This window comes from Ceratotherium simum, chromosome 37 (genome assembly GCF_057802395.1).
Source record: "Ceratotherium simum simum isolate JZ-2026a chromosome 37, ASM5780239v1, whole genome shotgun sequence".
NCBI classification, from domain to species: Eukaryota; Metazoa; Chordata; class Mammalia; order Perissodactyla; family Rhinocerotidae; genus Ceratotherium; species Ceratotherium simum.
This window is the reverse complement of record NC_141936.1, coordinates 5,636,898-5,651,500: the sequence shown is the minus strand read 5'-3', so window position 1 is coordinate 5,651,500 and position 14,603 is coordinate 5,636,898. Positions and strand designations below refer to the sequence as shown.

The following is a 14,603-nucleotide window of genomic DNA, read 5'->3' as shown; positions in this document are numbered from 1 at the left end:
ATTTATTCCTAATAAATGTCAGCTTCTTACCTTTTGTCCTCTAATTGACTTTTCGCTCCTGGAGGACAGTGGCTATTCTCATCTCATTGATTTTATATCTCCGTTGCCTCCCACACTTGCTGACTGACCAATAATGAATACACAAGAGAAGTGTGTTCTCACCTCCCACCCTTACGCAGAGAGTTGAGTCCATGTGCTATCTGTTCTTCTCGGCCTGGCCACACCTCATGCCGTGCTCTGTGGTTTGCAGCATCTGGATTCTTGTCTTTTTGCACACTGAGCCACCTCCATGGCTCCAGCCTCCTGGGCCTCCCTTTCTCTGTGACGCCTCAAACATCACAGTGAGCGGCAGTGAGACCTAGCCTGCCTGGCTTCCTCGTCCCACTACGAAGTTCAACCACACAGATTCTTGTAGAGCAGCCAGTTGCTTTCAGATCAGCTCCCCGCTTTCTCTTATGGCCCAATCAGTTACAAATCGCTTAAGTCAAAGCAGTTGTCCAGTAAGAATGAACTAGTGGAGGCCTCTTGATTGGATTTTTAGATTATATTTAGAAAGCCGGTGTACTGAAACTGACCATTTTTAGTAATTTTCCACCTACTGTGTGAAATTCATTCTTTTTTTATTTTTGGTGAGGGAGATTGTCTCTGAGCTAACATCTGTTGCCAATCTCCCTCTTTTTGGTGAGGAAGATTGGCCCTGAGCTAACATCCGTGCCAATCTTCCTCTAGTTTCTATGTGGGATGCTGCCACAGCATGGCTTGATGAGCAGCATGTAGGCCCACGCCTGGGATCTGAACCCACGAACACTGGGCCGCCACAGCGAAGCGTACGAATTTAACCACTACACCACTGGGCTGGCCCCTGAAATTTGTTCTTATATCATACAGATAAATGCTTCATGCAGAATGTTTTTAAATTTCCTTAATCACAGTCAATGAGATATACTGAGGGATGCAGAGATGAAAACGCAGAGGAATGTTTCCGAAAGATTTTTCATCATCAAATATTTTATCCTCAGTATTTGTCTTAGACAAATTAGAAGAACAGAGAGAAGTCAACAGTGTGCCTGCCCACTCCCCAAATGTTAACTATTAAGATAATTTCCTGCCTGGCTTAAACAGAGACTCAAATGAATGGAGGTTCTGTTTAAAATTTCCTATTAGCAAATGTGTGCATCTGAAGTAGGCTGGTGAGGGATGGCTGGCACTTCACATTCGTGGGTATGTGGCAAAATTCAAATACGGCGGCACCTGTTACATTTTTAAAGTGGGGAATGCATTTCGGCAAATGCCTGTTGACATATAAGTTCAGAAGTGAGATGGGTCACTTAGCAGCTTTCAGATTACCTAAAACATGCCCTTAGGGTCTGTGTCCTGGGGGGTGGGAGTGGCGTCAACCGGTATTTGGAGGATGCTGATTATTTCCCACTGAACTGAGAGTGAAATTATAATCTGCTTCTAGGTCCAGAAGTGAAAAAGCAGCCCAGAAGTATAATGCTAAAAACTGTATTTTAAAGTAAAAATGAGCCAAAATAAGGTGAAAGCTCGTAAAACTTGGAAAAAAATGAAGCATCTCATACCCATTTTTGAGCTTGCGTTTAGAACATCATTCTATTTCCCTGCTCACACATTCCATCGAGACTAGAGAATCAAGTCATTCAAGCCTTTCTGGGCTTCAGAAGCTATTCCTTCCCACACAAAGGAGAGAGGACAGATCCGAGAGAACCTACAATGTGAAGTCTAAACATGAGCAGATACATCCTCAAGACAGCTGCCCCCATTTTCTCTGATGGTGTCTATGTTTAGTTTTTGTCAGAAAGAGCTTCCTGGCTATCACTGTGGTGGAAACGAACACACCACGTTTCTCACGCGGGCCGTCCAAACCGCCAGCTGGTCTGCTTCCCAAGCCCACTCACCACAACCCAGCTCCACACCCACCTCTGCAGCTCCGCGGGCACGGCTGTTCCAGCGGGGACCCTCGTTGCTGGGAAAGCCGTTCTTATGTCTGTCCACCCATTGACCTCCTTGCCCTTTAAGAAGCCTTAGCTCAAACCGGATGCTCAGCCTTCTCTTAGCCACTAGAGGGTTAACGTCAATGCTGCTCCTCATAGTCCCTTACCTTCATCTTGACTCCGGCATCCCACAGGATATGACAATTAATGGTTATTAGAAATAATGTACCATAAGAAACAATTTACATGCATATGTGCATAAAGAAATTTCTGGAAGGATATACACCAACGTATTAATGATAGTTAACATTGGGTCATGGGTTCCAGGCGACTTTTATTTATTTTTCTCTTTTTGTTAATCAATAACCTAATTTTTCCCCTCTACACTGAACATGTATCGCTTGAGTGATAAATGTTATATCTTGCTTGATATGGTAATTGGATGAGCGTTTGGGGGGAGGGCCAGGGAAATGAAGTCTTAGGCCAGCAAAGGAATCCAGGGATCTGCCTGTCCTTATTTCTTACTTCTCATGGAAGGGAGTCTCTGCTATCTTTGCAGAAATTCACATGCTGGGAATTCAGGGTCCAAGGAACACAGTCAACCTGAATCAGTCTGGTTCTGGTCCTGGCTACACCCAGCAGGTGGGTCAGGGCAGCCGTAACTAGTGAACGCTGAAACGTCCCCACGTAACTGGGTTCTCCACCTGCACGTCAGTCTTCTCCTTCACCTCACTGAGGGCTTGGACCATTCCCAGCCAAGCAGGGTCACACCGGTTTTAAACTTGCTTCCTATTACACTGAGAAGATGAGGCCACTTGGATCAAATGGTTTTCCTCCTCGCCACACTTTTCTCACTTCTTAAACCCCTCTGCTTCTCCTCCACTGCTCTTTGCTGCAGAGAAACCCTGTCTTACTCTCTTTGGCATCATCTCCTTCCTGCCTGGCTCGCCAGGACCCCCCTCCAGCCCTGACCTCCCTCTGGCTCTCCCACGCCACTGGCACTCTTCCCTTTGTCCCCGCACATTTACACTTCTTCCCCGTCTGAAAGATCTCTCTCAGCTTTATGAATCATTTTGCAGCTTCTTGAGAGAGGTATCTAACCTAGCTGCCTTCATTTCTCAGCCCGAGCCCTTGCTTGCTGGCAGTCCACCTTCTGCACCTTCTGACGCTCAATCCAGTTTAACGGACACAGCACTTGGAGTCCCAGAGATGTGCTCGTCACCACACCCTCTTCTCTCTCCTTTACTTTGCTGCAGCATTTGACACTCGTGGTCTTCTCTCTTTAAAGAATCTCCTGACTTTGCCTCCATCATATTATTGATTCTCACTTTTCATGGCGGATGGACTAAGGGACAGAAGGAGAACCTTCCTTTTATCCTTCCAGAAATTCACCCAGTTGGAACCTCTTGCGCTGAATTTCTCCCTGCCTCTCAGGCTGTTCCCATGTCCCTCATTGGTTTCCCCTATTCTCCTGCCATAATATGTGGGTGTAATCCAGATTCTCCAGCTTACACCAACACTGGTTTTCCTGTAACTCATCATTCTCCTGCCTTCCATAGGGTTTCCTGCGTAGGACTGAGTCCTGCATCGACACCACCAGCCTTGATCTCGCCTAAGTTCGTGCTGAACTTCCAGCTAATTGTCTGAACCTCTACCTAATGTCCCGCCATCATCAAAACATCGTAGTTCTGAAGCCGGTTCCTGTGCTTCTGTCCCTCTTTCTGCCCATTGTTCCACTCAAGACACTTGGGATCCCCCGCAACTCCTCGCCTCCTTCTCCTCATCAAACACTCAGTCCACCAGGCCAGGCTTCCTTCTTGATGGCTCTTGCATCATCTTTCTAGAGCCACGACTTCTGCCCTCGGGTCCTCATCTGAGCATTTCCTCATGCCCTCAGTAATTTCCAACGCCTTCAATAATTACTGCACAGCTCTTGAGTCCCAAGTGCTATTAGGGGTGCTGACTGGAGTCACAGTTTAATCAGGTCACTCTGGCTGCTTTGGGGGAAAGGACTGCAGAATGGCAGGAGAGGAGGCGGGGGCATCAGGAGGCTGTTCCCCTGAGATGGGGAGATGGGGGCAGAGTGGACTCCTGAGGCTCCTGACTGACACGCCATATCCTCTGGGAAGCTCCCCCGTCAACTCCAGTGCTCATAGACTCTCTCTCTCTTTTGAATCTGCAAGTCTTCCCTTGGCTTTCACCTACTCAACTGAACATGTCCTTTCTGCATGCAGTGGTTTTTGAGCTTTTTAGGGAGAAGGATCCTTTGAAAACATAAAGAAAACTCACACACCTTCCCAGAGGAACATGCTTTCATATAAAAGTTTATGTACAATTTGAGGGAGTCTATCCATAGGACCCCTGTTCCCTGGGTTAGGGACCTCTGTCTCCTTTACAGCCCAGAAGCCCCTCACTTCCTCACATCTTCCTCTCTCACTGCACTTCAGTGGACACAGAACACGCCCAATACATACATTTCCATAATGACATCCTTATTCTGGTAACAGCCTCTGGAAATACACGATACTCACTTTGCCATCATTGTGAAGCAGTGCAAAATTTGGTTTGAGATAGCCTAAAATAATATAAGAACGTGGTTGGCTCAATGGTTCAATGTGGAGCCCCTCTTTGGACCAAGGGGTTGGAGAAGAGGCACTCTGGTCAGAGAAAGGCTGAGCGGCACTGCAGACAAACAAGAGCTTTTAAAGCTACTCGTGCTGTATGTGGGTCCAAGGATCTTCCCAGAAGAATTTAGCACCAAGTCAAGTCATTTTATGGCTGGAGTAAATTCAGAGAAGACTCTGTAGCATTCACGTGGTCATGTGTTATGCACAGGTCTAAACCATGTAAAATAGTTCCAAATGGTTTCACATATGGCTTGAAAAATAACAAAGAGGAAAGAGTTGTAAGGATGGATTGCATAGTGCTCCTTCTCTGTATTTTTGTTTCTTAAGCCAATGTGAGGACCCCACAGCTGACTGAGAGGCAAATGAAATTACGCTGATATTGAAAGCACATTTGCAGAGATTGCAGAAAAATGTCCTTCTGGCACTAACATTCTCCTCTATTAAAGTATTCTTAACAGAGGCTCTCCTTATCTGAAATCCCCAATACTTTAGAGATGGATTTAAAGCCAAAGATCCAAAAGAAAGACTAATTGTTTTTTACACTCGAAATTTGAGAATCCTCTATGTATTCTAGATGCCAATCCTTTGTCAGATATGTAGTTTGCAAATATTCTCTCCCAGTCTATAGCTTGTCTTTTCATCCTTTTCACAGAGAAAAAGGTTTTTATTTTCATGAAGTCCAATTTACCAATCTCTCCTTTTATGAACTGTGCTTTTGGTATCAAGTCTAAGAACTCTTTGCTTAGCCTTAAATCCTGAAGATTTTTCCCCTATGTTTTCTCTAAAAGTTTTATAGTTTTATGTGCAAGTCTATGATCCATTTTGAGTTCGTTTTTTGTATCAGGTGTGAAGTTTAGATAGAAGTTCATTTTCTTGCCTATGGAGGAAAGGCCAATTTTTGGAAGCTCATCTTTGATGGTGTTTATGGTGCTTTGCTGTTTTCCCTTCCACTAGCCCCAAACTGAAAAATGAAAATTCCTGGATCGATCTGTTTTCTTTAGTCTTTCAGCATCTCAGTATAGAGGGACTCCAGATGGATCCAGATAAGAAATTGAAAACTTTCATGCTTTAAAAGTTAAATTGTTTGCAAAGTGTCTTGATGAAATGATCAAATGAATGCAAGATTACTAGTCACCGTTATTCTATTTTAAAATGTTCTTGTGTACAATTACAGAGGTCCACTATGACAGCCCTCTCTTTTCTCACACCACTAGTCACACCATAAACTGGAAATCCAAGCAGAGACCTTGAAACTACAAGTTCACACCCTAAAACTTCCTTTCAGTCATCTCCAGGTTCAAACATCTCAAGACACCGTAGGGACATTCATTAATCCTCAGAATCTCGATTACCAGCCTGCCTAAGGGGAGCTCTCCCTGGCTGCTTTGGGGCAGGTCACTCTGGACCACGTTTATACAGGTGGAGGAGGCCCCGGGAAGGGGCTGAGGTGGAAGGGGAAGCAGTCGTAAAAGGGTGACCGTGGGTCTTTGTGAGCCAGGGCGGGAGGGCAGGTAGGCAACTGGACTGTTGACGATGAGCCCAGCTCGTTTCCCTCCTTCACTTTCTTAGGGGAAAATCAACAAGGTACACAGAACATGCTCGCTTCTCTCTGAAGCTTGTGAATGATATTTGACTTTAAAAACATCCGCCCGTGAAGTTGGATGCGAACTTCAGAGGGGTTCAGACCCCTGACCCACACTCCTCCTTAGATGGGACTTCCCCTTGCACTGACCCTGCTTCCCGTCTCACTACTGCTACCCGCCGCCCCCGCCCTCCCCCCACCCCCGACCTCACTGGCCTCTCTGCATTGGTCACTCCTCATCCACAGTCCATCCCACAACACGGCCATATGATACAGATCTTCGGCTACAACACGCTGAACTCAGATCACTCCCCCGAGAGATGACTCTTCCTCTTCTCTCTGCAGAAGCCTCCGCTCAGCCCCCACAGCACCCATTCATTGCCTGCTCCAACCTTTGCAGGCCCCACACAATGCACACCCTCCCTGGCCTCATGTCATCTGAGCTCTGAAGTTGTCCTCCGGAATCTTTGGCTCTTTGGCTCGGAATCCTGGAGATTGCCTGGAATCCAGCCTGGAATCCCTCGTCTCTGCCCAGCCTTCTGATCCACTCACCCTCCAGGCCACTCTCAACAGCCCCACCCAGGCTATTTACGCCATTTGTAACTATCTTATGGACTTATAAAAGCTTTCAACCTCGTATTTGTGTGATATTTTGAAAAGAGTCTATTTTCTAGTTATGGAGGTTAGTGGAAATATTCAGATAATCCTACCAGTTGTTTTTTTTTTTTTTAAAATATGAGGTCTTTTTCAAGTTTTCTGACTCTATATATGGGGCTGGCAATTGATAGATGACTGAGTGTTATAAAAATACCCAAAGAATAACCACACAGCTCTGCCACTGAGAGACAGGGTTAGAGGTAAGCCAGGATATACACAAGTTAAACAAAACTAGTTTCCTCTCTCCCCTGCCTGACCCTCTAACCAGGATGAATAATAGATGTCTTATTCTACAGGTCAAAATACCATTTCTCACACGATTTAAATAGCTGGTCTCAGGATTGCTTTTAGATGCGTTAGGACTGATTCTAAAATAAGACTTTTAAAAGTCAGTGGAAAAGATAATCTGATCTTTAAGAAGCATATCAACTTAATTTAAATATATCAATTTTTATTAGAGATTACCATTTCTTCTTTTAATAATCATATTGTCACTTTGTAGACCTATACTTTTCACAAATACGTTCATTTCCAAGTAATTCTGAAGGACTTTCTCCTCCATTTGCAACCACTTCAGAAATGCTGATGTATTAAACTTCACTTTTTGTCCCAAACGGTTCATCATTAAGTGACTCTTTAATAGCTAGTTAATAAAATGCCTTCACTCAACAAAGACCAGATTGTGTAGCTAATAATTTCAGATTTTTATGGAACAAGCTTCACTAACAGTGAATTTTTAATATGCAAGTGTCAAACTCCCTCATGCATATTTAGAGGAATTGATGCTTAGAATAAAATTGAAATTCTTCCAATTGTCTTTATTCTTAGGCATGTTTCAAAATTATCTTGCCAAGTGAGAGCAGGATTTTAAAAATAAACTGTATCGAGTGAGCGGTCTATTGTTCTTCTGGAAGAAGTGAGACCTTTTGGGGTGCAGGCAGATCAGTGGGGCAATAGGTGGTCCCACGGGTTGGGTTTCCTGGAAACACTCAGATGGAGGCAGTGCAGGTGGTGTACTGGGAACAGCACCCATTAGGGAGGGAGGGAGGGGAGCAGCACTGGGCAGAGGGAGAAGCTCAACTGTGATGCAATTGCAAGAGAGCAGTCAGCTGATCCCACAGGGAACCCAGGAGCTAGGAGAGCCCTAGCGTGGCTATCCTCAGATGCAGCTGCTCCAGGAGGGTGGGGATATAACCTTGCATGGAGCAGCTCCCTTAGACCCAGAATAACTCCTGGGGAGCGACTAAACAGTCAGTGATCAGCAGGACATTCTGGGTCGCTGGGGATTGAGTGCCTCGGTCCTGAAGGCGGCATCTGAGGGACCCACTTCAGCATTCACTAGAGTGGAGTGGGTTTTGTCCAAAATGAGCAGCCAGGGGTCTCTCTTCTTTCGTTCATGCAGTGAACAACAGTGGACATGGTTAAAGAGGACGACAAAGACAAATGCGGCAGGTGAAAGATTTTCTACTTACTACAGTGCAGGAGATGAACATTGCAAAAGGGACCATCACCTCCAGCTGGTCGGCCCCAATCAGGCCAAGGAAGTTTAAACAGAATGTTTGCTTTTATCCGCATCGCCCATACCCTGCCTTTATGTGGACTTTGGGAATTGCCATTTAAATTCATCATCGCCCTTTCTCCCCTGCTCACAACTTCTGACTCCGTGGTCCAATCACTCGTCCTCCTAGATTACGCAGCCTGTCCCGTTTCTCGTTCACTGTGACATGGTGCTGGGTTCCCAGGGGCAGTCTACCAGACCCCACCGGGTTGCTTTCTCCACAGAGAAATTCACGAGTCTGAGTGTTGGATGGAACCCATCTCTTGGGACATGAGGAGCACAGCAACAGCTACCTGAGCTGGAGCTGGGTCTCTGCCCCTGGACAGAGTCACAGAGGGACCATAACCCTCAAGGATCCATTCTCCTGATTTGATTTCAGATCAGGTTTTGGTCAGCTGTGAAATAGTATCTGCCTGTGCAGAAACGCTACTGTAAACATATTCACGTTTTAGGATGATGTGAGTTTCCAGCCCAAGTTCCATTTCCCATAGAAGGAGTCTATACTGGGAGAATAACCACCCTGGGAGGGCACCTCTCCACATGTTGAACATGAAGATCCCTCCAATCACTGCCCAGAAAACAGCGCCTGCCACGCCCACCCCACTGCCACGCCCAACCGCTTGGGACCAGGGAAGGCCTGGCCCCAAGTGACACTGTTTGAGCTATGCTTTCCTTTGGATAGTGAGAAACAAAAACTTCCATTAGAACACATCCAAGATGTCGATGTGAAGTGATAAATTTGAATGCACTCCCTTTGGTTAAAGTAGATATGATTATTTTGACTTCGCGGGGTCACTTGGTTTGCCGAGCGTTTTCCTTATCTCTACCCTTGAGGAAAGATGAGTGGGGTCATTTATTCGGAGAAATGAAACTTCAAAGCTGTCAAATATGTGAATAAACGTGGAAAGTATCTGGGTTGTTGAAATCACTCCTTATCCTAATAAGTATTTACGTCACGAAAGGGATGGCAGCCGATTGTCAATCAACAGAAAAAACATCGAAAAAGAGTTGGTAGAGAGCATGGTTTCCTAGGAAATGAATGACTGTAATCTCAACAGATTTGAGATTATCCCACTGATTCAAGGCAAAAAAGCAAATTTCTAAAATTCCAAATTCCTTACCTTATTTTTTTCCTTTGTTTCTTTCTTTCCCTTATCTTTTTTGGCTTTCTTGGGTTTCTTTTCCTTTTTCTTCTTTTTGTTTTTTTCCTCTTCTTCTTGGTTTGCAATAATATCATCAATGACCTGGTAGAAAACAAAATAATCATTGCATTTTAATAGAGCCCTATGAAGAGGAGGACTATTTTTCCTGTCTGGAAGGAAGTATTTGTGCTGGTCAGTCTCCCTTCTGGGCTCTGCTCTGGGCCCCGGAGGCTGACCCTTCCTGGGGACGTCACCAGGGCGCCCCGCCTGCACCTGCCTTAGGTTGGATTCATCGGTGGGAGGCAGCAGCCAGATCTTGGAGGGCAGATGGAGAAAAAGGTTGGGTGTTTCTGAACCCATTTCCCCTAATTCAGAGCTGCCCCAGCTCCTAGGGGTTCCAGGAACACTAGGGGAGGTCCAGGCTTCTTCAACATCTCAGCCACAGCCGGAAGTGCCAGGCCTGAGCCAAGGACACCTTCTGTTTCCTGCCGGGACTCTGATCAGAACAGCTCCTCTTATAATAACTTCACTTTTCCATAAATGATTGTGCATCTCTTCTCAGAGTTGGTCTCTTTCACCTGTGACTTACTTTATATTTCCTACAGTGAAAAAAACCCATTTATGCTCCTAAAATTTAAAATATTTGTTTAAAAGTACTTGGTTCATATAAAATTAGCATCATTGGAGAATCAGTAAAGGTTTGTAAAAAACCATATAATTCAGTTAAATACAACAGATGTTTATCTCACTCCCTGTGACATAGAGCTACAAACTCTGGGAGATACAAAGGGACAAAGACGGGACACATTTCCTGTTTGGTCCTCGGGCTCTGCTCGTCACTGGCCATGTGGCTGAGACAAGCAGCAAACCCTTTCTGGGACTCAGTTTCCTCAGCTCTGAAACGAGGTCCACGCTTCCATCCACAGCACTTGTGACATGCCAGGCACAGTTCTCAGAGCATCACAAAGACTGACTCGTTTACCGCCACACACAGCCCGAGGGCGGGAGCTGTTTGATCGACCCATTTGATTGATGAGGAAACTGCGGCACAAGGAGTCTAGTAGCCTGGCCAAGGGCTCTCAGCTAGTAAGTGGCTGAGCTGGATTCTAGCAGGTGTGGACCAGGATGAATTTCAAAATGTAGAAGCAAAGAGGCCAGATGTGGAAGAATATACGTAGATTCATCCTGCAGTATGAAATGCCTATAGTGAAGTGAAAAAATAATCCTCCACAGTTTCAGGATACATACATACGGAGTCAAAGTGTAAAGAGATGTAAGGAATGACGAACACCAAATTCAGTGCAGTGGTTACCTCTGGAGAGCAAGGTATGCAATTTTAAAAGGGGCTAATATTTCACCTCTAGTCTGTTGTACTAAACCATCCTCCTGAGATCAAGTCTACCTGATTATGTCTTACTGTGATTTATTAAAATGCTGAAGTTTATTTTCTAGTGTTATATTTTTGACATCTATACCTATGCTGTTCTTAGGAGCTGAGTTCACATCTTTAAAAGTGTAAAAAATAGCTTTATGATGAACAAGGCAGGACACCCTGGTACCACCTGGACTTGAAAAAAACTATACTCATGTCCAACTTCACACCGTCCACAGGGCCACCCACCCCTGGACTCCAGTGAAGACTTGGTGCGGTGAGGCTCAGAGGCGGGGTGTTGGGGAGGCTGAGGGGTGACGTATGTGTTGTGCACACTGTTTGGTAATAAAAAGGGTGTCTTCAGACAGGATTTAAAGTCCCTTGTTGTCAAAATGGCAATGTTTTCTTCGGAGATCAGGCCGACCTCAACTCATAGAACCAGATAGTGGCTGCCCAGTTTTATATCTTGGAGCACTTACGGAACAGGCATATTTTTGGTTCTTGGAAGTTTGGAAACTTTCAGAAACGTAAAGACTTTAAAAAAAAAAATGTGAGCAGCTAAGAAAAGGATGAAATCCTTATTTGTGGAGCAAACAATTCAGTGTATCTTTTAAAGCCTTATCAGTTGTATTGTTTATTTCCCCTATATCCTGGCTTGGTTTATTAATTTAATATTTTGAATAGGTAATACATTTACACAGTCCACTATTCAAAAATTACAAAAGAGCACGTAGTGAAACATTTCCTCCCCACGCTGTGAGCCAGCCAACAAGATCCACTTTTTAAAGCCAACCCAAACACCTTGGATACGCTTCCCGAGACATTTTATACGGATACACGCAAACATATGCACGTACACACACATACATATACATAAAGCACACCGACATGGTTGTGTTATGTTTGCAATCACATCAGTGAAAAGTGGTATGCGATTGTAGTTGTCTATTTTTTAAGCCAATGCTGAATTCACTTTGCTCCTGCTCTTCAACTATAGCAAAATCTTCCAAAGTGCACGCATATATACACACGTATACACACGTATACACACAAATACATCTTATAAGCATAAATTTGTCATTTTGTACAGATGTTAGCATACTGCACACATTGTTCTTGTTCTGAATTTTTCTCCTAATAATATACCTTGGCCATCTTTCCTTTGCAGTACATAAAGAGCATCCTCGTTCCTTTTTTTATAGGCATACCGTAACTTATCTGACCATTCCCCTACTGATGGACATTCAGGTCATGCCCAATCTTCCGCCATTATCAACAATGCTGACGTGAATAAATGCATGCAAATATCACAAATGTAAGTGTGCGAGCATATCTGCAGGATGGATTCCTAAAAGTAGAAATGCTGGACCAAGGGCTCGGACATTTGCAACATTGTCAGACTGCCTCTGTTGGGTTGTTCCGATTGACACTGCTGCCAGCAGTGGAGGGGAGCACTTGTTTCCTCACATGCTCACTGACACATGGGTTATGTTTCCCAGCTGAACAGGTGACAAAATAGTATGTCATTGCAGTTGTTTTGTTTTGTTTTAGAGGCCAATACTGAATTTATTTTGCTCATGCTCTGCAACTAGAGCAAACCTCCCAAAGTTAGAAGTACACTTTATCACCCGCTAAGTCAGCCATTGTGTTTTTGGTAAACTATGGAGCCTGAATGCCAGATCTGGGTTGCCACCTGTTTTCTTCTTTTTTTTTTTTTGGTGAGGAAGACCAGCCCTGAGCTAACATCTGTTGCCAATCCTCCCCTTTTTTGCCGAGGAAGACTGGCCCTGGGCTAACATCTGTGCCCATCTTCCTCTACTTTATACGGGATGCCACCACAGCATGGCTTGACAAGCGGTGTGTTGGTGCACGCCCGGGATCCGAACCTGCAAACCCTGGGCTGCCGAAGTGAAGCATGCGCACTTAACCGCTGCACCACTGGGCCAGCCTCTCTTTTTGTTTAATATATATAATTTTATTGAAGAATATTTTACATATCATACATTCACCCATTTCAACTGTGTAATTCAATCATTTTTTAATAAATTTACCAAGTTGTGCAACCATTACCATAAATCAGGTTTAGAACATTTCCATCACCCCAATAAGATCCCCTCATGTCCATTAATTGTTAATCCCTTTTTCCTCTCCTCCTCTCCTTTCCAGGCAAACACTAATCTACTTTCTGCCTCTATAGATTTACTTTTTCTGGACATTTCATATAAATGGAATCACATAATATGCAGTCTCTTGTGTCTGGCTTCTTTCACTTTGCATAATGTTTTTGAGGTTCACCCATGTTGTAGCATGTATCAATTGTTCCTTTTTTATCGCTGAATAATATTCCACTGCATGGATATACCACATTTCGCCTATCCATTCACCAGTTGATGGATATTTAGACTAAGTTTTTGGCTATTATGAGTAATGCTCCTATGAGTAGTCATGCACAAATTTTTTGTGTGGACATATGTTTTCATTTCTCTTGGATAGAGTCTTAAGAGTGGAACTGCTGGGTCATTGGGTAAATTTATGTTGAATTTTTAAGAAACTGACAAACTTTTTCCAAAGTGGCTGCACCATTTTACACTCTCCTCAGCAATAGATGAGGGGTTCCCTTTTCTCCACATCCTCAACATTTGCCATTATCTGTCTTTTTGATTATAGCCATCCCAGTGAGTATAAAATGGTATCTCGTAGTTTTAATTTTCATCTCCCTACTGACTAATGATGAGCATCTTTTCATGTGCTTATTAGCTATTCATATATCTTCCTTTGTGAATTGTCTGTTCAAGTCTTATGCCCATTTTTTGATTGGATTGTCTTATTATTGAGATGTAAGAGTTCTTTGTATATTCTGGATACCAATCCTTTATCAGGTATATGTTTTCAAATATTTTCTCCCAGTCTGTTCTTGTCTTTGCATTTTCTTAATGGTGTCTTTTGAAGTGCAGAAGTTTTGAATTTTGATGAGGTCCAATTTATCAATTCTGTCTGTCAGTGTAGTTTTAATTTGCATTTCTCTTATATGTGTGAGGTTGATCATCTTTTCATATGTTGAACATCTTTTTTTATGTTTCAAATCCATTTAGATTTTCTTTGAGAACTGTCTGTTCATATCCTTCGGCTTTTTAAAATATTGGGTTATTGATCTTTTTTTATAGAGCGGTAGGAGCTCTTTGTATATCAGAAAAATGATCTCTCGTCTGTGATATTCATTACAAATAGTTCTCCTGGTGTGTCATCTGTCATTTGACTTTACATGGAGTCAGTTTTGCCACGCAGGTTAAAAAAATTTCTTGTGTGTTATTTAATGTATCATTTTTTTCTTCTACAACTCCTGGGTTGTGTAACAGAGGTAGAAAGGTCTTTCCAACTCTGAGGTTATGACATATCTCTTCCTTGGCTTATTCTAGTTCTTTTGTGTTTTTGTTTTGTTTGACATTTAAATCTTTGATCCATTTGGAATCATTCTGGGGTAAAGTATAAAGAGATAGAGATTTAATTTTCTTCTTTTTCAGATGACAACCTGGTTAGTCTAATACCATTTATTAAAGGGTCTTTTTTTCTTACCCTAGACAGGTGAGATGCCACCTTTATTAAATACTAAATTTCCATATGTATTTGGGTATATTTCTTGATTTTCTATTCTTTCCCATTGATGTGTCTTTCTAGTCATTTTCCTGTACCAGTGGGCTCTTAATAACATGTTT

The 14,603-nt window shown here is 43.4% G+C and overlaps 1 protein-coding gene across 1 annotated transcript in view; it reads right to left on the bottom strand.

Moving 5' to 3' along the window:
- The window catches only part of DRC11 (dynein regulatory complex subunit 11), a 159,845-nt gene that overhangs the window by 82,186 nt on the left and 63,056 nt on the right, over positions 1-14,603 (bottom strand). Inside the window, exon 8 of the mRNA XM_087424506.1 lies at positions 9,498-9,620. Coding sequence (XP_087280632.1) covers positions 9,498-9,620 — 123 coding nt within the window. The remainder of the gene's footprint in view (positions 1-9,497; positions 9,621-14,603) is intronic.